The sequence below is a fragment of the Eubalaena glacialis genome, chromosome 11 (assembly GCF_028564815.1).
Source record: "Eubalaena glacialis isolate mEubGla1 chromosome 11, mEubGla1.1.hap2.+ XY, whole genome shotgun sequence".
Classification (NCBI taxonomy): Eukaryota; Metazoa; Chordata; class Mammalia; order Artiodactyla; family Balaenidae; genus Eubalaena; species Eubalaena glacialis.
The window spans coordinates 25,069,225-25,096,855 of record NC_083726.1 but is presented as its reverse complement, the minus strand read 5'-3'; the positions used below and the strand labels follow the sequence as shown (position 1 = coordinate 25,096,855).

Below are 27,631 nucleotides of genomic sequence, written 5' to 3'. Positions count from 1 at the left end.
ATAAATAAACATAAAAATATTCGTACAACTGAACTAAGGAATAATAGAGCATGTTTATATTTATAGCAGGAAATAAATTAGGCCTTTTGCTATTGAGTCAGGTTGGATGATAGCATCTCTAGGCTATCAGCATCTCTTGCATGGACTTTTGGGTCCAGTTATTTATTTATCTAATTAATTTTTTCATCCAGTTTTATTGAGGTATAAATGACAAACAGCACTGTATAAGTTTTAAGGTGTACAGCATAATGATTTGATTTACATATATCATGAAATGATTACCACAGTGGGCTTAGTGAACATTTATCATCTCATATAAATGCAACATTAAAGAAGTGGAAAAAATTTTTTTCTTCCTTATGATGAGAATTCTTTTTTTTTTTTTTTAATTTGTTTATTTATTTTATTTTTGCCTGTGTTGGGTCTTCGTTTCTGTGCGAGGGCTTTCTCTAGTTGTGGCGAGCGGGGGCCACTCTTCATCGCGGTGCGCAGGCCTCTCACTGTCGTGGCCTCTCTTGTTGCGGAGCACAAGCTCCAGACACGCAGGCTCAGCAGTGGTGGCTCACGGGCCTAGTTGCTCCACGGCATGTGGGATCTTCCCAGACCAGGGCTCGAACCCATGTCCCCTGCATTGGCAGGCAGATTCTCAACCGCTGCGCCACCAGGGAAGCCCGATGAGAATTCTTAAGATTTACTCTCTTAACAAGTTTTATTTATAACATACAACAGTGTTAATTATCTTTATCTTGTTGTACATTGCATCCCTAGTTCTTATTTATCTTATAACTGGAAGTTTGTGCCTTTTAATTATTTTCAGTAATTCCCTCTCCCCCCACCCCCTCCCTTTGATGTAGTCCCATTTGTTTACTTTTGCTTTTGTTTCCCTTGCCTGAGGAGACATATCCAAAAAAAAAATTGCTAAGACCAATGTCAAAGAGTATACTGCCTATGTTTTCTTCTAGAAGTTTTATGGTTTCAGGTCTTACATTTAAGGCTTTAATCCATTTTGAGCTTATTTTTGTATGTAGTGTGGTTTTGAGGTCCAGTTTCTAATTCTCTACAGTAGCAAGCAGAGCTATTCCTTGCGGTTCCCATATATATATGTGAACGGGGAGTTCCTCAAATAGAAGTAGTAAAACTTAAAGTTAACCCTCTTATTCTCTAAGCCTGAATGGCTCTCTCTGCCCGCAAAGAAAATTGTTGTGTTCTGTGCCAGTTATGCGAGATGCCAAGTGAATCCAGCTTTTCTTCCAATAATTGGGTTTTAATTTCAACACTGGACATAGGTCTGTCTATCTCATTCTAGGAAAAGAAAACATCAATGACACAAGATCTATTTTAAAAATGACAGCAGAAGAGAAACATTCTCATAAAAACCTTCAGGAAAATATTCTTCCTAAAATAGGCACTACATTTATTAGAACAAAAACTTGGAATATATGTGCTTCATGTTTTCAAAAGATGAAATTGCTTCTATTAAATAAAGCAGGCCATGGTAATGAGAGAACTGGCCAGAATTAGAAAGTCCCTGAAAATTAAATAAACCATAGCTAAAATGAGATGTTTGGAATCTGTAAACAATATTCTTGATACCAAAGAAAATCAGAATGCACTTTCAGTGAGCAGTAAAATTTGGAGGGCTGACCGTGGAGGTCCAATGGAAGAATAATAGATATTCTGAAAGAGGAAAACAGAATAAGTGGTTTAGACCAGTGGTATAATAAAATATGTGAGTTTGGAGATTGAGCAGTATAACTGAGTTCAAGCCAAAGGTAATGATTTCAATTTTTAAGGCTGAGCAGATGTTTTAGGATGTTCTTCTCCAAGTCAAGGAATATAGGGGAGGGGCAGATGCAACACCTTGATTTCTACTTTGATAGCAATATCTATTTTCTTTTTTTGTTTGTATGCATGACATATCTTTGCACAAAGAAAAAAATTTTTTTATACTTCAACAAATATGCAGCAGTATTTTCTTCCAATTTTATAGTTTCATGGTTTAGATTTAATGTTTTAATCCATATGGAATTTCTTTTGGGGTACGGTTTAGATTAAAAATTAGGGTTTTTTCCTGTAAAAATTTTAATCAACTGTCCTGGTAACATTTAAAGAGTAATCTCTTTGTTACTTATTTTTAATGCTACCTTTTCACATTGGTGATTCCACTAATAATACTTATAAATCACAATGAAGACATTTCATGAATTTTCATGTTCTGTGTAACCAAAAAATCAAAATATATGGAAATAACTGCTGAAAAGACAAAGCTAATTTGATAGAAACATAGTAAGATTGAGAGTTTAATGTGTTACTTTAAAAAGACAAATAAAAAGGACATAGAAAATGTACGTAATATAACTAATAAGATTAATTTAATATATATAGCCAATTGAGACTAAATACCCTTTAAAGCACTTATTTAATTTAAAAAAGTAATATTTAAGCTGCAAAATAAAGCTCAATAAATCACCTAGACTAAAATTTGTAAAGACCACATTCTCTTACAGTACAATAAAACTGAAATTTTATAACAAAATAAATTGCTGGCAAAAAGAATTATATAATTTATAACAGCAAATTACTGGCATACATAATTGTATATAATTATAATATATAAAAAAAGAAATCTAAAACTATAGAGCGTTTTGAAAATCATGCTAATGAGAAGCCCACATATCAAATGTACTCAAAGCAGCAGTTAAAGACAAATTTTAGCTTTAGAAGCTCCTGTTACTTACTAAATGAGAAAAATAAAATTAAATGAACTTTTATTGGACTTGAGAAATTGGAAAACTAACAAAATAAATCTAAGAAAGCAGAAAGAAAAATAAAAAATAAAAGTTGAAATTAATCAATTTTAAGTTGGTTTTAAAATAGTCTAATTGGCTAGGGTTAGTTCTTTGAATATATGAATAAATGAGGTAATTTTCTGGCCAGCAAAATAAGAAAAAGTGAAATGTAAGTAATCCAAAGAGAAAATAGTCATAAAGTTGGAAGTTGTTAAACATTAGATAACAGTGTATGTAGTTTAATATGAATAAATTTGAAAATCTAATCTGAAGTGATGATTATCTGGAAAATTTTAAATTATAAGAATTTATTGAAGCAGTAAAAAAAATTGGAAAGCTCAAAAACTTTTTAAGGCTAGTTCCTTCATAGGAACAAATAATTTTGTTTTACGTAAAGCTACTTCAGAGCATGGTTATAATTTGCTAGTAAATTTATCACAGCAGGCTCTGATAACAGTTTTGTAAAAAAAGAATAAAAAAATAGAAAATTAGAGATCAACTTTATTTAGAAGTATATAGAATAAAAATAAAACACTAGCTTATAAATTTAGCAGTGAGAATGTAGATTTTGTTCTCAATATAAATATAGTAGGAAATCTAAATATAATTATCATTAGTAGTCCAAGGAGTCTTTTGTAGGTGCTAAAAAGTCATGTGGTGATGTTCAGCAGCAATTCCTGGCAAATTAGGATTAGAAGAAGATTTTCTGTTAAAATGTGCAATACAACAAAGAAACCTATTATTCCTTCTATCATTTAAAATTGTCCTGAAAGTTCTTGGCAGCGCATTAAAATAAGAAATAGAAATTAGGATTAGAATTTATGTGATTATCACATAATACGGTCTCAAAAATGTTTATCAAGTGAAATCCGCCGTGAAGTACTCTGAAAATAGAGAGGAAAGATTGATATCTGCAAATAATTATTACTTTTTTTTAACTTAAGTTAATTAACTGAAAACTATCAGAATTAATAACAGAATTCCATAGGATGGATAGATGCAAAATCAATGCTTTGCTGCATCAACTAGAAAATATAATGGAAAAATGATCCCATTTCTGTGAACTACAGGATTAAGTTTATCAGGAATTGTGAGGGGACTTAGGCTAATATAAAGAAGACCAAACATCTTTACTAAGAGGTATGAAAAAAAATGACTTGAATAAATGGAGAGACATAGTACATTACTTGATGAACAGATGGAATATTGTAAAGATTTCTATTATTCTCAAATTAATTTGTTGGTTTAATGCAATTCCAGTCAGATTAGTTTGTATGGAATGGGCTACAATAATGAACAATATTTAAAAAATAAAAAAGCATGAAAGAGAGCCTTGTGCTGTCAGGTAAAGAATAACAGATTTGTATTTGTGAAATAATAGGCAGACAGTCATTGGAACTCAGTGTTTTGGGTCAGAAACAGGCAGTGATATAGGTAATCAAAACAATGAATAAGTCATGAAATCAAAGATCAATAATGATTATTACATAAAAATTTAGAAGTACTATTTTTCATAATACACCATAAATAAAATAAAAAGCAGTCAGAGCTAGGAGGAAGCATTCTATGAAGAGGTTGAAGAGTGAAGGAGTTTATTCAGTGGATGAGAGTTCTGCAGAGTATGGAGGAGAATGCTGAGAGGGCTGGGAAGATGGTGGCCCAAGTGTACACCCGTGACCTCCTCTCCTTCCCACCTGTTTCTGGAATAACAACAATAAAAGCATTCTGGTGGGGTGGGAGAGAGAGGAGGTAGAGAAGAGACCAAGCTGGTTGGAAAACAGCAGGCAACTAGTGTCAGGATGCAAGTAGCAGAGCAGAGGATAGATTCCCAAGTCCCCGGTGATCAGTGGTCCAAGCTTTGTAGTTCAGGCAGACAAAACATTTGCCAAAATGAATACCAACTAACTGGGAGACTCTTGGAATTGCTGCAGCTTGGCTGGAGTCCCAACCGAGCACAGGATCCAGGATCATCTTTATCAAAATCGAAGTGAGAGGCTGACCACTACTGGGACCAAAGTGAGTTTGGGACCCCAGCCCCTGGAACTAGCTACCAGATTCACCTGGTCGTTTCCTTCACCTTGTGTTAATATGACTTTACATTTTATTTAATTTAAGCTTTTGGATCCCATTTATCATGTTACAGCAGGGTGGTGTTGTACCTAGCAAGTACTTACCAGAAGAAATATAGATTTTAGGAAATATATAAATTTCAAGGAAAATAGGTAGTAAGTACCAATAGAGGGAGGGATAATAAGTGACCTTACAGTATTAGGAGAAGGGGACAGGTTACCACAGGGGTCGATGGCACATTAAAAAAACAAGGTTGAGAATCCTTACAAGTGACTGGGGAGAAGGGAGAACATTTAGTACTGTCTGTCTTTGGCATCCACTCTGCATCCAGGCATTCAGCCAACCATGGATCGGAAATATTCGAAAAAAAATTCCGGAAAGTTCCAAAAAGTAAAACTTGAATTTGCTGCACTCCCATCAACTATGTACATAGCATCTACATTGTATTTACAACTATTTATATAGAATTTACATTGTATTTTATTTATTTATTTATTTATTCCAAATAAATTCAGGCTAAATGCTTTCATAATTAAAAGATTTCATTCTTTTTTAAAAAATATCTTTATTGGAGTATAATTGCTTTACAATGTTGTGTTAGTTTCTGCTGTATAGCAAACTGAATAAGCTATATGTATGCGTATATCCCCATATACCCTCCCTCTTGCGCCTCCGTCCCACCCTCCCTATCCCATCCCTCTAGGTGGTCAAAGAGCAGGGAGCTGATCTCCCTGTGCTATGCGGCTGCTTCCCTGCTTCTAGGTAAAATAGCTATCTATTTTACATTTGATAGTGTATATATGTCCATGCCACTCTCTCACTTCGTCCCAGCTTACCCTTCCCCCTCCCCGTGTCCTCAAGTCCATTCTCTACATCTGCGTCTTTATTCCTGTCCTCCCCTTAGGTTCTTCAGAACCTTTTTTTTTTAGATTTCATATATATGTGTTAGCATACAGTATTTGTTTTTCTCTTTCTGACTTACTTCACTCTGTATGACAGACTCTAGATCCATCCACCTCACTACAAATAACTCAATTTCATTTCTTTTTATGGCTGAGTCATATTCCATTGTATATATGTGCCACATCTTCTTTATCCATTCATATGTCAATGGACACTTAGGTTGCTTCCATGTCCTGGCTATTCTAAATAGTGCTGCAGTGAACACTGTGGTACATGATTCTTTTTGAATTATGGTTTTCTCAGGGTATATGCCCGGTAGTGGGATTGCTGGGTCATATGGTAGTTCTATTTTTAGTTTTTTAAGGAACCTCCATACTATTCTCCATAGTGGCTGTATCAATTTCCATTCCCACCAACAGGGCAAGAGGGTTCCCTTTTCTCCACACCTTCTCCAGCATTTATTGTTTGTAGATTTATTGATGATGGCCATTCTGACCAGTGTGAGATGATACCTCATTGTAGTTTTGATTTGCATTTCTCTAATGATTAATGATGTTGAGCATCCTTTCATGTGTTTGTTGGCAATCTGTATATCTTCTTTGGAGAAATGTCTATTTAGGTCTTTTGCCCATTTTTGGATTGGGTTTTTGTTTTTTTTGATATTGAGCTGCATGAGCTGCTTGTATATTTTGGAGATTAATCCTTTGTCAGTTGCTTCATTTGCAAATGTTTTCTCCCATTCAGAAGGTTGTCTTTTCACCTTGTTTATGGTTTCCTTTGCTGTGCAAAAGCTTTTAAGTTTCATTAGGTCCCATTTGTTTATTACTGTTTTTATTTCCATTTCTCTAGGAGGTGGGTCAAAAAGGATCTTGCTGTGATTTATGTCATAGAGTGTTCTGCCTATGTTTTCCTCTAAGAGTTTTATAGTGTCTGGCCTTACATTTAGGTCTTTAATCCGTTTTGAGTTTATTTTTGTGTATGGTGTTAGGGAGTGGTCTAATTTCATTCTTTTACATGTAGCTGTCCAGTTTTCCCAGCACCACTTATTGAAGAGGCTGTCTTTTCTCTATTGTATGTTCTTGCCTCCTTTATCAAAGATAAGCTGACCATATGTGCATGGGTTTATCTCTGGGCTTTCTATCCTGTTCCATTGATCTATATTTCTCTTTCTGTGCTAGTACCATACTCTCTTGATTACTGTAGCTTTGTAGTATAGTCTGAAGTCTGGGAGCCTGATTCCTCCAGCTCCGTTTTTCTTTCTCAAGATTGCTTTGGCTATTCGGGGTCTTTTGTGTTTCCATACAAATTGTGAAATTTTTTGTTCTAGTTCTGTGAAAAATGCCATTGGTAGTTTGATAGGGATTGCACTGAATCTGTAGATTGCTTTGGGTAGTATAGTCATTTTCACAACGTTGATTCTTCCAATCCAAGAACATGGTATATCTCTCCATCTGTTTGTATCATCTTTAATTTCTTTAATCAGTGTCTTACAGTTTTCTGCATACAGGTCTTTTGTCTCCTTAGGTAGGTTTATTCCTTGGTATTTTATTCTTTTTGTTGCAGTGGTAAATGGGAGTGTTTCCTTAATTTTCCTTTCAGATTTTTCCTCATTAGTGTATAGGAATGCAAGAGATTTCTGTGCATTAATTTTGTATCCTGCTACTTTACCAAATTCATTGATTAGCTCTAGTAGTTTTCTGGTAGCATCTTTAGGATTCCCTATGGTGTAGTATCATGTCATCTGCAAACAGTGACAGCTTTACTTCATCTTTTCCAATTTGGATTCCTTTTATTTCTTTTTCTTCTCTGACTGCTGTGACTAAAACTTCCAAAACTATGTTGAATAATAGTGGTGAGAGTGGGCAATCTTGTCTTGTTCCTGATCTTAGTGGAAATGGTTTCAGTTTTTCACCATTGAGAACAATATTGGCTGTGGGTTTGTCATACATGGACTTTATTATGTTGAGGTAAGTTCCCTCTATGCCTACTTTCTGGAGGGTTTTTATCGTAAATGGGTGTTGAATTTTGTCAAAAGCTTTTTCTGCATCTATTGAGATGATCACATGGTTTTTATCCTTCAATTTGTTAATATGGTGTATCACATCCATTGATTTGCATATATTGAAGAATCCTTGCATTGCTGGGATAAATCCCACTTGATCATGCTGTATGATCCTTTTAATGTACTGTTGGATTCTGTTTGCTAGTATTTTGTTGAGGATTTTTGCATCTATGTTTATCAGTGATATTGGCCTGTAGTGTTATTTCTTTGTGACACCTTTGTCTGGTTTTGGTATCAGGACGATGGTGGCCTCGTATAATGAGTTTGGGAGTGTTCCTCCCTCTGCAATATTTTGGAAGAATTTGAGAAGGATAGGTGTTAGCTCTTCTCTAAATGTTTGATGGAATTTGCCTGTGAAGCCATCTGGTCCTGGGGTTTGGTTTGTTGGAAGATTTTTAATCACATTTTCAGTTTCATTGCTTTGTGATTGGTCTGTTTATATTTTCTATTTCTTCCTGGTTCAGTCTCAGAAGGTTGTACTTTTCTAATTTGTCCATTTCTTCCAGGTTGTCCATTTTATTGGCATATAGTTGCTTGTAGTAATCTCTCATGATCCTTTGTATTTCTGCAGTGTCAGTGGTTACCTCTCCTTTTTCATTTCTAATTCTGTTGATTTGAGTCTTTTTCCTTTTTATCTTGATGAGTCTGGCTAGTGGTTTATCAATTTTGTTTATCTTCTCAAAGAAGCAGCTTTTAGTTTTACTGATCTTTGCTATTGTTTTCTTCATTTCTCTTTCATTTATTTCTGATCTGATCTTTACAATTTCTTTCCTTCTGCTAACTCTGGGGTTTTTTTTTCTTCTTTCTCTAATTGCTTTAGGTGTAAGGTTAGGTTGTGTATTTGAGGTGTTTCTTGTTTCTTGAGGTAGGATTGTATTGGTATAAACTACCCTCTTAGAACTGCTTTTGTTTCATCCCATAGGTTTTGGGTCATTGTGTTTTCATTGTCATTTGTTTCTAGGTATTTTTTGTTTTCCTCTTTGACTTCTTCAGTGATCTCGTGGTTATTTAGTAGTGTATTGTTTAGCCAGCCTCCATGTGTTTGTATTTTTTACACTCTTTTTCCTGTAATTGATATCTAGTCTCATAGCGTTGTGGTCAGAAGAGATACTTGGTACAATTTGAATTTTCTTAAATTTACCAAGGCTTGATTTGTGACCTAAGATATGATCTATCATGGAGAATGTTCCATGAGCACTTGAGAAGAAAGTGTATTCTATTGTTTTTGGATGGAATGTCCTATAAATATCAAGTCCATCTTGTTTAATGTGTCATTTAAAGCTTGTGTTTCCTTATTTATTTTCATTTTGGATGATCTGTCCATTGGTGAAAGTGGGGTGTTAAAGTCCCCTACTATGATTGAGTTACTGTCAATTTCCCCTTTTATGATGGCTATTAGCATTTACCTTATGTATTGAGGTGCTTCTATGTTGGGTGCATAAATATTTACAATTGTTATATCTTCTTCTTGGATTGATCCCATGATCATTATGTAGTGTCCTTCTTTGTCTCTTGTAATAGTCTTTATTTTAAAGTCTGTTTTGTCTGATATGAGAATTGCTACTCCAGCTTTGTTTTGATTTCCGTTTGCATAGAATATCTTTTTCCATCCCCTCACTTTCAGTCTGTATGTGTCCCTAGGTCTGTAGTGGGTCTCTTGTAGACAGCGTATATACGGGTCTTGTTTTTGTATCCATTCAGCCAGTCTATGTCTTTTGGTTGGAGCATTTATTCCATTTACATTTAAGGTAATTATCAATATGTATGTTCCTGTTACCATTTTCTTAATTGTTTTGGGTTTGTTATTGTAGGTGTTTTCCTTCTCTTGTGTTTCCTGCCTAGAGAAGTTCCTTTAGCATTTGTTGTAAAGCTGGTTTGGTGGTGCTGAATTCTCTTAGCTTTTGCTTGTCTGTAAAGGTTTTAATTTCTCCGTCAAATCTGAATGAGATCCTTGCTGGGTAGAGTAATCTTGGTTGTAGGTTTTTCCCTTTCATCACTTTAAATATGTCCTGCCAATTCCTTTTGTCTTGCACAGTTTCTGCTGAAAGATCAGCTGTTAACCTTATGGGGATTCCCTTGTGTGTTATTTGTTGTTTTTCCCTTGCTGCTTTTAATATTTTTTCTTTGTATTTAATTGTTGATAGTTTGATTAATATGTGTCTTGGTGTGTTTCTCCTTGGATTTATCCTGTATGGGACTCTCTGCACTTCCTGGATTTGATTGACTATTTCCTTTCCCATATTAGGGAAGTTTTCAACTATAATTTCCTCAAATATTTTCTCAGTCCCTTTCTTTTCCTCTTCTTCTTCTGGGACCCCTATAATTCGAATGTTGGTGCATTTAATATTTGCCCAGAGGTTCTGAGACTGCCCTCAATTCTTTTCATTCTTTCTTCTTTATTCTGCTCTGTGGTAGTTATTTCCACTATTTTATCTTCCAGGTCACTTATCCGTTCTTCTGCCTCAGTTATTCTGCTATTGATTCCTTCTAGAGAATTTTTAATTTCATTTATTGTGTTGTTTATCATTGTTTGTTTGCTCTTTAGTTCTTCTAGGTCCTTGTTAAACGTTTCTTGTATTTTCCCCATTCTATTTCCAAGATTTTGAATCATCTTTACTATCATTACTCTGAATTCTTTTTCAGGTAGATTGCCTATTTCCTCTTCATTTGTTTGGTCTGGTGGGTTTTTACTTTGCTCCTTCATCTGCTGCATATTTCTTTGTCTTCTCATTTTGCTTAACTTACTGTGTTTGGGGTCTCCTTTTTGCAGGCTGCAGGTTCGTATTTCCCACTGTTTTTGGTGTCTTCCCCCAGAGGGTAAGGTTAGTTCAGTGGGTTGTGTAGGCTTCCTGGTAGAGGGTACTGGTGCCTGTGTTCTGGTGAATGAGGCTGGATCTTGTGTTTCTGGTGGCAGGACCGCATCTGGTGGTGTGTTTTGGGGTGTCTGTGAACTTATTATGATTTTAGGCAGCCTCTCTGCTAATGGGTGGGGTTGTGTTCCTGTCTTTCTACTTGTTTGGCATGGGGTGTCCAGCACTGGAGCTTGCTGGCCATTGAGTGAAGCTGGGTCTTAACATTGAGACGGAGGTCTCTGGGAGAGCTCTCGCCAATTGATAGTACATGGGGCTGGGAGGTCTCTGGTGGTCCAATGTACTGAACTCGGCTCTCCCACCTCAGAGGTGCAGGCCTGGCACCTGGCCAGAGCATCAAAGCCCTGTCAGCCACAAGGCTCAGAAGAAAAGGGAGAAAGAAAAGAAAGAAAAAATAAAATAAAGTTATTAAAGTAAAAAAATAAGAAAAATATTATTAAAATAAAAAAATTTAAAAAGTAATTTAAAAAAAAGAAGAGCGCAACTATACCAATAAACAAATCCACCAATGATAACAAATGCTAGAAACTATACTAAGATCAACATAAAAATCAGAAACTAGTCAGTCACATACAGCAACCCCAAGTCTACAGTTGCTCCCAAAATCCACCGCATCAGTTTTGGGATAGTTCATTTTCTATTCAGGTATTCCACAGATACAGGGTACATCAAGTTGATTGTGGAGATTTAATCTGCTGCTCCTGCGGCTGCATGGAGAAATTTCCCTTTCTCTTCTTTGTTTGCACAGCTCCTGGGGTTCAGCTTTGGATTTGGCCCCGCCTCTGCATGTAGGTCATCCTCTGGCATGGATTCTTCGCCCAGACAGGAGGGTGTTAAAGGAGCAGCTGCTTCGGGGGCTCTGGCTCACCCAGGCTGGGGGGAGGGAGGGGTATAGAATGTGGGATGAGCCTGTGGCGGCAGAGGCCAGCGTGACGTTGCAACAGCCTGAGGCGTGCCGTGTGTTCTCCCTGGGAAGTTGTCCCTGGATCACGGGACCCTGGCAGTGGCGAGCTGCACAGGCTCCCGGGAGGGGAGGTGTGGATAGTGACCTGTGCTTTCACAAAGGATTCTTGGTGGCTGCAGCAGCAGCCTTAGCATTTCATGCCCATCTCTGGGGTCCGCGCTGATAGCCATGGCTTGCACCCGTCTCTGAAGCTCGTTTACGCCGTGCTTTGAATCTCCTCTTCTCACACACTCCGAAACAATGCTCTGTTGCCTCTTAGGCAGTTCCAGACTTTTTCCCGGACTCCCTCCCTGCTAACTGTGGCGCACTAGCCCCCTTCAGGCTGTGTTTACGCAGCCAACCCCAGTCCTCTCCCTGGGATCTGACCTCCAAAGCCTACATTGTATTTTAAATAATCTAGAGATGATTTAAAGTATATAGGAGGATGTGTGTAGGTTATATGAAAGTACTATGCCATTTTATATAAAAGACTTGAGCATCCTTGGCTTTTGGTATCTGAGGGGGTCCTGGAACCAAGCCCCTGCAGTTACCAAGGGATGAGTGTAGTCATCTAAAATGCTTATCTCTTGTTGATATCCAGAAGTTGTTAGTGGCTGGGAGCTTGCACATGATGGAACTAAAAGGACTGAAGTCCGTTGGAAGCAAGGTAGTTTGTCTAGGGTCACTCTTTTGTAGTTATCTTCTCAGTTTTAAAGGGGAGTGTTCGTGTTTTATTTTCAGTTCAGTTCTCTTCCTCCTAGATCGTACTTTAGCTCTCATCACATTTTTATGGTGTGATTTACATTTTGCTCTTTTGAGAGGCTAGCTATTCGTTGACGACCAGGAGTATCATAGTCTCATTTACGCGTGGGATATAAACAATTTTGGGTATTCTTCTAGCATAATTTCAGTGACAATACTCATTAAAGGTTTATTACTTTGGGGTAGTTTTATAAATTCTTGCAGATCCTTTTAACTGACTTTATCTTTTTGTATTAGGAGGAATGAGTCCCTACTTGGAATAAAAAAAATGAAATATAAGGATACTTTGTGTAAAAAGGTCATCAAACCTATGAAGAAGTTCAGAGCTGCAGTAGTGGAGATTGGAAGAGTAAGTTTCATATAAATTTTGAATTTTAAGTTAATGAACTTAAGAGATTCATGTATCTAGAGATGGTTGGCTGTACTATAATTTAGTATAATGTGAAACAGAAGAGAATACCAACAAGCATAATTTTATAATTATGCAATATATTTTAATTCTTATCACAAGGATATTTTTATAACCATTTTTTTTTTGTCTACAGGGGTACTTCTTTTACTTTTGATAATAATTTTAATTGAGGGGCATAAAGAAACCACTATTTTAATGTCAAAAGATAAGCATTAGAGTACAAGTAAATTATAGTATTGTGTCAAGATTTTAAATTGGATTTGTAACATTTTTGTTATCTCCCATGTTAAGACTACAGAAATGAAGCCCAGACAGAGATCTAAAAAAAAGGAAACTCTAAGAGAATTTTTGAATAAAAATCCTTTTATTTCTGAAATGACGGAGCAAGAAAGGTATTGATTGATTAATTAATTAAATGTTTACTTGAGGGTTACTATGTGTTGTGCATTATTTTAGGCATCAGGGATACACTGGTAGACTAGACAGATAAGATCACTGCCATCAGGGAGCTTACATACTAATAAAAGGAACACAAAATAAACAAAGACACAAATAAACAATTTATTTTTTTATTTATTTTATTTTATTTATTATTTATTTATTTTTTATTGGGGTATAGTTGTTTTACAATGTTGTGTTAGTTTCTACTGTACAGCGAAGTGAAGTAGAATTCCCTGTGCTATACAGCAGGTTCTCATGAGTTATCTGTTTTATACATATTAATGTATATATGTCAATCCCAGTCTCCCAGTTCATCCCACCCCCCCCTCCCTCCTTGGCATCCATATGTTTGTTCTCTACATCTGTGTCTCTATTTCTGCCTTGCAAACCGGTTCATCTGTACCGTTTTTCTAGATTCCACATATGTGCGTTAATATACAATATTTGTTTTTCTCTTTCTGACTTATTTCACTCTGTATGACAGTCTCTAGGTCAATCCAAGTCTCTACAAATGACCCAATTTCATTCCTTTTTATGGCCAAGTAATATTCCATTGTTTATATGTACCATATATTCTTTATCCATTCATCTGTCAATGGACATTTAGGTTGCTTCCATGATCTGGCTATTGTAAATAGTGATGCAGTGAACATTGGGGTGCATGTGTATTTTTGATTTATGGTTTTCTCTGGGTATATGCCCAGTAGTGGGATTGCTGGGTCATATGGTAATTCTATTTTTAGTTTTTTAAGGAACCTCCATATTGTTCTCCATAGTGGCTGTATCAATTTATATTCCCACCAACAGTGCAAGAGGGTTCCCTTTTCTTCACACCTTCTCCAGCATTTATTGTTTGTAGATTTTCTGATAATGCCCATTCTAACCGTTGTGAGATGATACCTCACTGTAGTTTTGATTTGCATTTCTCTAATAATTAGTGATGTTGAGCATCTTTTCATGTACCTCTTGGCCATCTGTATGTCTTCTTTGGAGAAATGTCTATTTAGGTCTTCTGCCCATTTTTTGATTGGGTTGCTTGTTTTTTTTGATATTGAGCTGAATGAGCTGTTTGTATATTTTGTCCATTGATTAGTTTGCAAATATTTTCTCCCATTCTAAGAGTTGTCTTTTTGTCTTGTTTATGGTTTCCTTTGTTGTGCAAAAGAAACAAGACAATTTAAATTTTTGATACATTTTATAAAATAAATGAACAGGATGATATACTATAGAGTAACTGGCCTGGAGTGGAGGTGGTGATAGCAGTAATTTAGATAAGAGTGGCCAGGAGATTAAACTGGTAAATTACTTTTAATTATTCGCAGATAATGTTCTTGTATATAAAACTTAAACCATAAAACTTATCATGGTATGTTTAGCTTTTATTGTCACGAGTACACATTTATGATTCTCATACATTCTTTATATATCTTGCCTTCATTATGTAATGCTTTCCTTTACCTGTTTAGTGATTTTGATCTTAATTTTCAACATATAAATGATCTTAATTTTCAACATATAAATATTAATTAAACCACTCTTATTTTCTTTTTGTTTGCATTTGCCTACACTCTGATTATCCCTTCATTTTCTTTATTTAAATTATGACATATTTTAGATGAGTATAGAAAATAATATAACAAATGATCATGTACCCAATATGCAGCATACCATATAAAGCGTTTGGGATGCATTTCTGTCCCCCTCTATCCCAGAAGTAATACAATCCAAAATTTGGCATTTATCATGCTTATAAGTGACTTTATACTTTAATTATATATGTATATGCCCCTAAATAACATACGGTATTATTTTTTACAATTTTTTTTGCCAATTTGCTCTTATTCCTCACTATTATGTTTATGAGATTTTCTTCATGTTGATTATACACAAGTCTAGTCCAACTTTCCATTATGTAAACAGTGCTACGAAGGACATTCTTACATATATCTCCATATGCACATGTGAGAGTTTCTGGGGTAAATACACAGGAGTGTAGTTCCCAGGATATGAACATTTTAACATTTCTAGATATTGCTAAATTGCTTTAAAATTTTCATCAGTGGTGTGTCAAGTTTCCCTTAGTCAGCATCTTCCCTGATACTTAATATTATTATCAAATTTTCAAATTTTTGTGGACCTATGAGCTGTGAAATTTTCTCTCCTTGTTATTTTAATTTTTATTTCTTTGATTACTAATAGGTTAGGCAGCTTTTCCTGTTTTTTTTAAACCCTAGGGTTTTTCTGTTCTCAAGACTGCTTGTTTAGATCCTTTGCACATTTGCAACTTCTGTTTTCTCATTTATTTTTAGAAGTTGGATACTAATGCTTTTCCCAGTTTGAGGCTCATCCATTTACATTTTAAAAGTCATCTTTTTTTATTCATTCATTCATCTATTTATTTATTTATTTATTTTTGGCTGCATTGGGTCTTTGTTGCTGCACGTGGGCTTCCCCTAGTTGTGGCGAGCAGGGCTACTCTTCATTGCGGTGTGCGGCTTCTCATTGCAGTGGCTTCCCTTGTTGCAGAGCACAGGCTCTAGGCATGAGGGCTTCAGTAGTTGTGGCTTGCGGACTCTGCACTCAGTAGTTGTGGCACACGGGCTTATCTGCTCCACGGCATGAGGGATCTTCCTAGACCAGGGTTTGAACCTATGTCCCCTGCATTGGCAGGCGGATTCTTAACCACTGTGCCGCCAGGGAAGTCCCTGAAAGTCATCTTTTTTTAAATCAAAAGCTATAACTGTTAATTGGGTCAAATGTATCAACGTTTCTCTTTATTATTTTTGAAATTCTTCTCTAACTGAGGTAGTAAGGTGTTTTCTTCATCAATTTAAATGTTTGATTTTATAATTAGGAATTTCATCCAACTCTAATCAATTTTTATGAGTGGTGAGAGGAAGAATCCCTCTCCCCCTCTTTTTTAGTTTCATTATAGTTTCATTATACCCAATTGACTAGCTCCCTTTATTGAGTAGTCTATTCTGTCTTCACTGTCACTTTTTGTCATTTAGCAAGTTGTCTTATATGTAGTTTTGGAATCTTTTTCCTGTCCCATTAGTCTGTCTATCCCTGAGTCAATATCACACCATCATACTTTGTCTGGTTTTAAATTAAGTTTTATTGTCTTGATAGAACAAGTCTCTCCAGTATGTTCTTTTCCTTCATGCACGTCTTAGATATTCTTCCACAAAATAGTTTGGAGTAGCTGCGAGTAATAAAAAGAAATAACAACTTGTGATTTTGATGGAGATAGAATTGAATATATGGATTGGTTTGAAAAGTTATTTTTTTAAACAACATCGAATCTTTCTATTAGTAGACAGACCACATACTTAGATCCTATTTAATATCTATCAATAAATTTTTATGATATTCTCCATAAAGCTGTTATCTATCTTTTGTTAGCTACATAAAAGGAATGCTTTTTGGTATTTGTGTAAATGGTATTCTAAAATTATGTTTTTGAATACTTCTGTTCTTTTATATAGGAATATGATTGATTTATAAACAACTCGATCTTCTATACAACTTGGTAATTTATCCATAGTTACAGATTTTCTGTGTGGACGGTCATACTGTGAACAAATAATGAAAGTTTCGCTTAATCCTTTCTAACACTCAAGCCTCTTACTTCTTTATCTAGCCTACAGGTTGGGATGTCAAGTTTAATCTTGAATGGAGTTTGTGATTGTGGACATCCTTGTTGTAACATGCATTTTTAAAAACTTTTTATTTTCAGATAATTGTACATCCACATGCAGTTACAAAAAATAATACAGAAAAAACCTGTATACCTTTCACCCGGTTTCTCCTAGTATTAATTACATAACTAAAAATAGCACAGACAGGAAATTGACATGGATACAATCTGCTGACCTTATTCAGATTATAGCAATTCTACTGCAATCATATGGGTGTGTGTATTTAGTCTTACGCAATTTTATCACATTTATAGACTTGTGTGACTATCACCGTAGTCAAGAAACAGAACAGCTCTATCATAAGGATCTACCTGCCAAGCCCCCCTGCTACCTTTTCATAACCACAGCCACCTCTCTTCCTCTCCCCCTCCCAACCCCTGACAACCACTAATCTGTTTTCCATTTCTATAATTTTGTCATTTCAAAAATGTTATAAAAATGGAATCACACAGTATGTAACTTTCTGAGATTGGCTTTTTCTTTCCACTCAGCACAGTTCCTTTGAGACCCATTCAAGTTGTGTGCATCACTAGTTCACTTTATTATCGTTCAGTAGTATTCTGTGGCACGGATATACTACAATTTGTTTAACCACTCACACACTAAAGGCCATTTGGATTGTTTGGATTGTTTTGACTGTTAGGAATAATGCTGCTGTGAACATTCATGTACAGGTTTTGTGTGAACATAAATCTCCATTTCTCTGGAATAAATGGCCAAGAGTGCAATTGCTAGATTGTACGGTAAGTGTATGTTTAACTTTGTGAGAAATCCCATACTTTTTTCCAGAGTGGGTGTACTTTTCACATCCCCACAGCAGTGTTTGAGTGATCCAATTTCTCCTCATGCTGGCTAGCATGTAGTGGTATTACTATTTTTTATTTTCGTCATTAAAATAGGTGTTAGTGATGTCTCATGGCTTTAATTTGCATTTCTGTAAAGGCTCATGATATTGAACCTCATTTCATGTGCTTATTTGCCACCTATATATCTTCTTAGTGAAGTGTCTTTTCATGTCTTTTGCTCATTTTCTAATTGGACTGTTTGTTTTTAGTTTTTCTGTTGAATTTTGAGAGATCTTTATATATCCTAGATATAGGTCAAGGCCCTTGTTGGATATATGGTTTGCAAATATTTTTTTTCAGTGTGTAGCTTGCCTTTTCATCCTCTTCACAGTCTTTCACAGAGCAAAATTTTTTAATTTTGATGATGTTTGACTTATCAATTTTTCCTTTAATGGGTTGTGCTTTTGGTGTCAAATCTAAGAACACTGCCTAGCCCTAGGTCATATGTTTTTTTCCCCAAGTTTTATAGTTTTATGTTTTATATTTACTTGTGATCCATTTTGAATTAACTTTTTGTATAAGAGATTGAGATTTATGTTTTTACTTATAGATATCCAACTGCTCCAGTACCATTTGTTGGAAAGACTGTCCTCCTTCTGCTGATTTGCTTTTGCAGCTTTGCAAAAAAGCAGTTGGGCATATTTATGTGGGTATATTTATGTGGGATTTGGGAAGATACTCTATCAAATTTAGGAAATTGTCTTCTATTTCTTGTTTTCTGAAAGTTTTCTTCTGAATTGTGTTCAGTCTTGTTGAATATTTCTTCTTCACTAAGATTTTTTTCTCCTTTAATCTGATTATGCAGTGAATTACATTAATACATAAATGTTAAACTGTGCGCAGTGTCTTTTTCTCACACTTTTGACTCCAACAGTATGTGTCTTCCAAAATCAACCACTTCTCAGGGAGTTGGGACAAGATAGCAGAGTAGAAGGACCTTGGGCTCACCTCCTCTCACGAGCACACCAAAATTACAACTAACTGCTGAACAACCATTGATAAAAAAGACTGGAAACTGTCAAAAAAGATATTCTACATCCAAGGATACAAAACCCTTTGCCTAGTTTCTCCTAATGGTAACATCTTACAGAGCTATAGCATAAAAATTCAATTCAATTCTGATAATATCTACCTGGAGTCAGCATCAGATCCCACAAGTTGAAGGACCCTGCCCCACAAGACTGGCCCCGCTTTAGATGCCAGCCACAAATGGGATGGCCAGGCTACCCACATTTCTGCCCAGCCTACTACAAACTAGGGGGTCCCCATAATTCCTCCTCACCCCATTCAGGTTCAGTAGTTTGCTAGAATGGCTCACAGAACTCAGGAAAACATTTTACTTATGTTTACTGGTTTGTAAGGGATGCATGTGAACAGCCAGATGAAGGGGCTCATAGGACAATGTCTGGAAGGGTCCTGAGCACAGGAACCTCTGTCCCTGTGAAGTTGTGATGCATCGCTCTCCCAGCAAGTGGATGTGTTCACCAGCCTGGAAGCTCTCTGAACCTTATTGTTCATAGGTTTTTAAAAAACCCAATCTGCAGTCACTGTCCCCAGAGACTGGGGGTTGGGGCTGAGAGTTCCACTTAGTAATCATGTGTTTGATTTTTCTGGTGACCAGCCCCTATCCTGAGGCTCTCTAGGGGCCCAACCCTGAGTCACTTTACTAGCACCTGAGTCTAGCACCTTACTAGACTCAGGTGTGTTCCAAAGGGGCTCATCATGAATAACAAGAAACTCCTATCACTCAGGAAACTCCAAGTTTTAGGAGCTCTATACCTGGAACAAAGGACAAAGACCAAATATATATTTTTATTATAACATACTATGTCTGCACACATACATTCATTTTTTACCTACTGATTCAACTTCTTTAAGATTAATAGCCACTCTGAATCTGTGATTTTTTTTTTGAGTTCCTTTTGATGAATTCTATTTTCTAGGAAATTATCCATTTTATCTAAATTTTCAAATATATTCATAAAACGTTATTATATTCTCATGTTATCTTTTGAATCTCTGCTATATCTACAGTTACACCCTGTATTTCATTCCTAACTTCATTAATTTTTGTCTTCTCTCATATTTTTGAGATTTATCTTGCTAGAGGTTTGTCTATTTTTTCCCCATTTTTTCAAAGAGCCAAATTTTGTCTTTGTAAGTCTTCTTTATTGTATTTTCCTTGCCCTTAATTTTTGCTTTTATTCTTATTACTTCCCAGCTTCTTCTTTTTTTTTTTTAACAGCTTCATTGAGATTTTAGGCAAGGAAAAAATTATTTTTCCTTCTACCCTCCTAAGTTCCCTGGCTGGGACTCTGTAATATTAGACTGACAAAAGACAGATTAACAAGAGAAAAACAAACAGGAGTTTATTAATGTTTGCATATGCATGGGAGAACTCAGTGATGAGTAACTCAAAGGGGTGGTTAGGACTTGGGCTTGTATGGCATCTTAACAAAAGAACAACAAATTTATAGTAAAGTGACAAAACAAGGAAAAGGGGTTTAGGCTTTCAAGGGCAGCAAACTCTAATAGAAATATGAGAGAAACTAATGGAGTAAGACTTGTTTGGGCAGGTCCATCTTGATGCTGATTTTCCCTCTTCATGGCCATAAAATTTCCCAGGAGAGGAGATTTATGGCATTCTTCATTTTTCAGAAGTTTCTATTTTCTATCAGATAAGGGAACCTCCAAGAAGGCATCTTTCTGCATCTGTTCATTCTCATTTACCTCCAGCTCAAAATGATCCTAACGTCAAAGTGAGAAGTATCTCCCTGTATGATCTCACCCTCTGTGGCGGGGAAGGTGCAGCTAGTCCTGTCACTCTCCTTGGCCTTTTGAGGTGACTTGACCTCTTCACACAGGAATAAGATTGACTTTTATTTTGGAAATTATATTTTTAATTTTAAGGTAGAGTTATTTAAAACATTTCCATTTGTTTGGAAACCAAAAAACATTACTTAAGACAACCAAACAACAGCAAAAAGCTCAAAAAACTTTGGATTAAAAGGAAGTCATCAACAAAATACAAAATATTTAGCACTGAATGATAATGTCAACACTACATATCAAAAAGTAGTTTCCTTCCTTCCTTTGTTCTTCAGAATATCTGTTTTTCTTATGCAACAATGTCTATCTCCCTTCCTTCCATCCATCCCTCTTTCCTTCCTTTTCTTCCGTGTGTGTGTGTGTGTGTGTGTGTGTGTTGTATTGATTCAGATGCAGACATGTTATCTATTAAAGTGAGCAAGATACTTTAACTTACCAGTTGAGATCTTTTTTTCCCCTTCTCCAATATAAATCAGGTAGAATGGCACAGACCAATGAGGCAGCAACATTGTCAAGGGTTAAAAAAAAAAGATAAAGTATTTTGAAGAAATAGTCATGCCATATAAACAACTATGTAACTATAAAATTAGGTGGGCTACTTTGAGATTTTGATAGGAATAACTTGAAACAAATTGAATATACGTTATACTTAAAATCTAAACTATTAGCTAAATTTTGAGATATTAGTTTTTTCCAGAGCACACTGCATATGGATGTATGAAGTTATTTCACGTATAGTTGACTGTTTTATTTCCTCTGTAGTCTAGTTAATATTAGAAAAAATTTGGCTCCATTGTTTTTTTTCCTTAAGGAACAGAACAGAGAAATGATTTTCTTCAATATTAAAATTGAAGTTAGTTGATGAATGTGAACATTATAATGTTATAATTTAGTTGTCTAATCTCAGTGGCCTTTTGGTGACGGAAAAGAAAAGCGCTGTTTGGTTTGAGCCTAGCACACAGACATCAGAGAGAGCTGAAGGCAATTCATAGTGTCTTCATCCCTAGTGTTTATCCTCGTGCCTGCTTCACTGTCCTAGTTCACATTTTTAGCGCTAAGGAAATGACAGATAAACCAGAAACATTTGCATAAGGGCAGTCAGGTGACTTCTTGATGTATTTTGTACAAATTGGAATCATTCTTCTTTGTTAAATGTCTGGAAGTTTGTATAATTTCAAAACTTCCTTCTCCCTCCGCAGAAATAAGAGAGCTGATGTTCGAAAAGTAGCACATCGATTCCTGGTAGATAACTTGAATCCTTTAATATTAAATTATGTTAAAAAGAAGAGGTTTCATCAAATATTTCTTGAGGAGATGCCCTGGAAAGCTCAGATGAACCTGTATCTGGCAAGCGCACACTTCAACCTGCTTTTAACAGAGCTACGGGGACGTACAAAGATAAAATTTGGTTCGTCATTTGTAATGGTCAGGTAGAGTATATTATCAATGAATAATACTTCTTTAGTCTCAAGAACATGGGTTGTATTTCTATGATCAGGGCTCCAATGCTGATGATAACTTAAAGAGGTTTACAAAGTGCTTCAGTCTTTACTGACCTTTGGTATATTTTTAAACTTCTTATCTCGGAATCTTTCCCAAATGAGTGCTGAAGTGCTTATGAAGTAGTAATTTGCATATATTTTGAATATATTAGTCAATATAGCTTTCAGTTAAAGGGGAAAGTGAATTTTCCAAGAGAAGTTTAATATTAATTGTACAGTAATTATATTAGTAGTCATTAGGCAAATCTCTGTTTCATTTAGAGGTATATTTTAAGCCTCTCTAAACACAGGTCGTATTTTCTCATACAATGTAAACTTTCTGTCATTAATTCCAAAGACATTTTCCAGCTCTTGTTGATTGTCTTTGGCTAAAGTGTTGTTTATAGGAGATAAAAAAAGAACATAAATACATAATATGGAATACCATGTAACCAGAGTAACTCTATGTAACCAGAGTCTTTCTTTAAAAAAACAAGAACAACAGAAAAAATCTCATTGAGGGAATTCCGTGGCGGTCCAGTGGTTAGGACTCTGAGCTTTCACTGCCGTGGGCCTGGGTTTCAATCCCTGGTTCGGAAACTAAGATCCTGCCAGTGCGCAGCGTGGCCAAAAAAAAAAAAAAAACTTGTTGAGCACCTACTAGATACCAGGTGCTGAGATAGGTACAGTGGGCATTCAAAGATGAGCAGGATATACAAGTTGGAGGCTGGTAGTGTGGCTCACAAATGTTCACGAATAATTGTAAGTAATGGTAAAAAGTGAAGTGCACATAAAGTCTTTGTTCCTTGGGAGGAGGCTTTCTCCTGATGAGACTAGGAAAGGTTTCACGGGGAGAAGCCACTTGGCCTGGGTCCTGATGGACAGGCAAGATTTAGAAATGTGCAGGTAGGGAAATAGGCATTTCAGATAGGTGGAAGAATGAGTTAAGATCCCAGGTAGGAAACACAGGATGGGAACCCCCAGGGGTCTGACCAGAATCTAGGGCATGTGAAAGGGAGTGGTGAGAAGTGATTAGAAAAGTAGGTCGGTACCAGATCATGGAGGGTCTTAACAGTCTATTAAATCTTAACTTTAATTTATATACAGTGAAAGATTATTAAGTTGTTTTTTTTTTTTTTAAGCAGGGCTATGATAAGCAATTTCTCTGACAGCAACATATCAAATGGATTGGAAGAAGGAAAGAATGGTGACAGGGATATGAATTAAGAGGGTATTTATTTCAGTAATCCAGTGATACAATATGCAGGTTGAAACCCACAATGAACTTGATCCAGTTTCTATTTCTCCAGAATTTTGTTTAAAATAAAATTCTGGTCTATGTGGGCTAGACCAGGTTAGCATTTAAGAAGCAGTTAGATTGCTTGACTAACAGGGAAGGCTTTTGGCAAAGTGACCCATTCTTGAGGCTCTGAAAGGGAAAACAGTTCAGATCAGATGGGCTTCCTCACTGTCCCCTGGACACTGAGAGCTCTTCTTCTCCGACCTGCCAGTCACACATGGCCATTCGTGCATGATTACTTGGCAGCACAAAAATTAGACAGTGACCGAATTTGTATCAGGGTAACTTGGTGCTAAATTCCATTTTATTAAAACATGTATTTATTTATTTGGTATTTGACAGAATTAATTCAATTTTGCTTATATTGTTCTTTTAATGAGGTTTTTTTCCCCTTTGCAGTTTCCGATCATTTGATCCTAATATGTTCTCACTGTGTAATTCAGGAACAGTATTACCAACAGGAAAATTGACTCTAGAAAACTATAAAGTGATGCTTGATTTCCTTCTTACAGCTGAAAGAAGAAAGGCTCACTTACCATCAGGTAAAATAGATATGTTCTATGCTATCAAATTGTCTTTAGTTTTTTTATTCACAAATGCAACACATGCATACACACATACCCTGACACGTACACCCCCCCATAGACACAGAGCTACACACATCATTTTCCAATGACTTAGGAATTTAGTTGAGTTGTGATATTTTGTAGGAGATTCTTATTTGTTCTATTTTTTTAAAAATTTCTACATTTTTGTGGCATCATCATATATATTTGGAAATATTTATGTAGGATTCTCCCCTAAATCAGTTTGGCCATTCAGCAAATATAATGTTCTTTTAAAAATATTGGTAGCCTCCAGTGGTCGAGGTAAGTGAAGACTTGCTGTCAGGTATTATGTTTTAGTGGAAGTAAGTTTCAGAACAAATTCCACCAAACATACTGATGCAAGCAGGCATGAAAACATCATGCAGCTGTTTCATAGTTCTGATTTTGTTCTCAGGGCAGTCCACTCTTGCCTTAGGAGCTGTAATTAGCACCTTCCATGAAAGCTTTCTCCAAGATGAAGGCATTAATACCCTAATGGCAGGACCAACCAATATTGTCTTCTGGTCAGGTGACTGGGGGCTCCAGGACGTGGAGAGATGTAGGTGAACAGGACTTTCTGGGTGTTGCACTGATGACATTATTTCTAAACAATCACCTATCTTGAATACCACTCATTTCACAAGTAAAAATTTATTTCTAATATCTTTATGCTAGTACAAACCCTCTTATATAGATTTTCAAAAATGGCATTTTAAATCCTATATGGCTTATTGCTGAACAGGATATTTCATATGCTGGTTAACTGCCCCAGGGGGTTTGATTCATATTTGAGGTACTTAACATGCTTTTTAATTTCTTCTAGGGTATAGTTTAAGTTTAACTGGTACCTGCATGTCATACCAGGACTATTAAAGTATTTGAAAGTAAATTCCCTGGACATAGAAAGAGTCCGAGTTTTGTATGTACATTACAATATATATAGCTTCTTGAGTTTTTTTAAAAGTAGCTCCCTAAGACCTCCCATGAAATTGGCAATAAAATATTCTGCTATTGAGACTTAATATTTAATGCAGAGTTCTAGTAAGAGAATGTGGCAGGAGAAATCCTCTGTGTTTTTATAGCACAGCAACGGGAGAATGAGTGATCAGGGTGGCTGCACTGCCTAACACCAGGGGAAGCTCCTCACCTTCCAGTGTATGTGTCCAGGGAATGGCCTGTCTGGGGGGAAATTAAGGAAGAGTGGGATCCTGTCATTCTTCTCCCCCAAAGCATGACATTCCTGCCTCTGCATCGTTCCCTTGGCCATCACCCTTGCCTGGAATGTTCTCCATACTCTTCCCACGTAGCTAAATCATGATCACCCTTTAAGAACTAATCTAAAAGGCTCCTTCTCTGGAAACTTTCCCGGGTTCATCATATCCATGATAATTGTGTCCTTTCTCCAAATTTATGTAGCACTTGTTATCTGAATTATTCATTTGATGCTGGTCACCTGTTGTGTTTCCTGGAACTTAACTCTCTTTTCAATAATGTTATGCTTTATTTTTGTACTGTAGATGCAGAAGAATTTTCGGCATTTCTTAATTCCAAGATGAGTGATGAAAATGTTTCCAAGACACAAACAAGTTATGAATCAGACTCTCAATCAGGTCTCAGTGGTAAAGAAAAGGATCACTCAGCAAATGTGGGTCTCTTGGATCATTTTGTGAAAATCTTTTTATATTGCAGGAGAGCAATGGTAAGGTGGTCCTTCTTATTTGTTGATGTAGTGGACATAAATCTCAGCCCATGAATTTGGGCATGTATGATATATTTATTTACTTATGATCCATAATTTTAATTTCACCTGTGAGATTAAATTTGCTGGATTTTATGTCAGTCATCTGTAAGGCTTGCCTGCCTGCCATGGGACTGAGGTCTCACATTTGGTCAAGTTGTGAGGGAGAAGGGTAAGCCCCTTTAGTCATTAGTCATCCATCCACCCAGAGCTGAGGTGGCCTTTGTCCTTGTCTACAAAGTCTCCAGGAATATTCAGACACCCCTCTGCTGCTTTCTAGCCACACTTGGGACATGGGCTTCTCCAGTGACATCAGAGGTTCTTCTTCGGGCTCTTGATCCCTCCTGGGCACCGTAGACTCCTTTCTCCCCTCTAGCACAGGGGAAGATCTTTCTAGGCCACGGGGAAGCCCTGTCCCTTCCCCCCTGACCTCCTGCTTCTCCAGGCTACTTGTGTCTTCTGTCAAATGCTTTTCTCTTTTTCTTGTTAAATATTACATGATAGATTATTAAACTCAGAATTGGAATCATTAGCTACAAAGAAATTTGTTTCCTTTTTCTCATAGCAAGAAGGGGATGTACTTCAAACTTCTCAAGAGATGAGAAGAAATCTATTCTTTCTAGATGAGAAAGGAATACTTAAGTTCCCACTTTCTTCATGAAGTAGAGAGAGTGACTTTATAAAAATGTAAAGTAAACCCACATCATCTCCCTTGACCATGAGCATTGCATCCTCTGCTCCTTTGTACCAGCTTCAGGGCCCTAGAAGGTCTGGGTTCTGCTCACTTCTCAGGACTCAGCTTCTCTTGCTCTTGTGCAGCCCACTCTCCCCTCTGTGGTTCTGAAAGCACTAAGCTTGCTCCCTCCTCAGCCCTCAGGTTCACCCTCCATCCTTTGCACCTGCTGTTCCCTCAGCTCCAAATGTTCTCCTTCTCCCAACACTCCCACCCCCACCTTCGCATGACTTGTTCAACTCAACATTCAGGCCTCTGCTCATATGTCACCTCATAGAGGACTTCTCTCCTGACCACCCTGTATAAAAGGACCTGTCCTCTCACCCTCATCAGGTTCTGAGTCATTTCTGCTTTATTTGCCTTTACAACACTTATCATTCCCTGAAATTGTATTTTTATTTGTCTGCTTATCTGGTATCAGTCTCTCCTAATAAATTGAAGCAGCACGAGGGCAGGCCCAGTTTCCCTTGCTCGCTATGACATTCCCAGCACCTAGAACAATGGGTGTGCTGGAGTCAGACCGCTGGTGTGCAAATCGTACCTCATCACTTAGTAGACTCATAACCTTGGGCAGGTTAGCCCCATGCCTCCATTTCCTCATCTGTAAATTGAGGAGAATACTAGTGCATACCTACTTCATAGGAGTTGTCATTAGAATGAACTGAGATAATGCATGTAAATGTCTTACCACAGTGTCTAGCACATGTAAGTAGCATATAACAAATGGTGTTAGTTACTCTTATTATTGACGTAGAATATTTGCAGAAAGAGGAAGTTGTTCAGAGATCCATAACTTTGGGAACTTTGGCGTCTTTTGAATGTTGTGTTTGTCTTAGGTTCTTGCTCATCGTGGCGGCTATTGGACTCTGCTTCAGAACTGCTGTCGGGCTCTTTGGAACTTTACTCAGGAGCTACAAATACTTCATAAACAAGCAGTGGATCTGTATAAAACATTTCCTATTAGCCAGGACGGTTTCCTCTGTACCTCTGTTTTACCATTCTATTTGGGAGCAGAATTACTTATTGACATGTTAATAGAACTACAAAATATCAGTTCTGTTAAGGTAAGAGTATTTGGGTAATTCTTTTTATTGTAGGTTAATTAACAAATTCTTTGTACCATGCAGCTTGGGATAAGTAGAAATTAATATTTTGCTTGAGCTGT

General features: G+C 36.5%; 1 protein-coding gene across 2 annotated transcripts in view; it reads left to right on the top strand.

The window, feature by feature from the left end:
- CFAP54 (cilia and flagella associated protein 54) overlaps positions 1-27,631 on the top strand; it is a 303,497-nt gene that overhangs the window by 118,007 nt on the left and 157,859 nt on the right. For both annotated transcript variants that reach the window (XM_061204898.1, XM_061204897.1), the window contains exons 31-36: positions 12,637-12,748; positions 13,103-13,203; positions 21,827-22,057; positions 23,808-23,950; positions 25,513-25,694; positions 27,303-27,530. In XM_061204898.1, the coding sequence (XP_061060881.1) occupies positions 12,637-12,748; positions 13,103-13,203; positions 21,827-22,057; positions 23,808-23,950; positions 25,513-25,694; positions 27,303-27,530 (997 nt within the window). The remainder of the gene's footprint in view (positions 1-12,636; positions 12,749-13,102; positions 13,204-21,826; positions 22,058-23,807; positions 23,951-25,512; positions 25,695-27,302; positions 27,531-27,631) is intronic.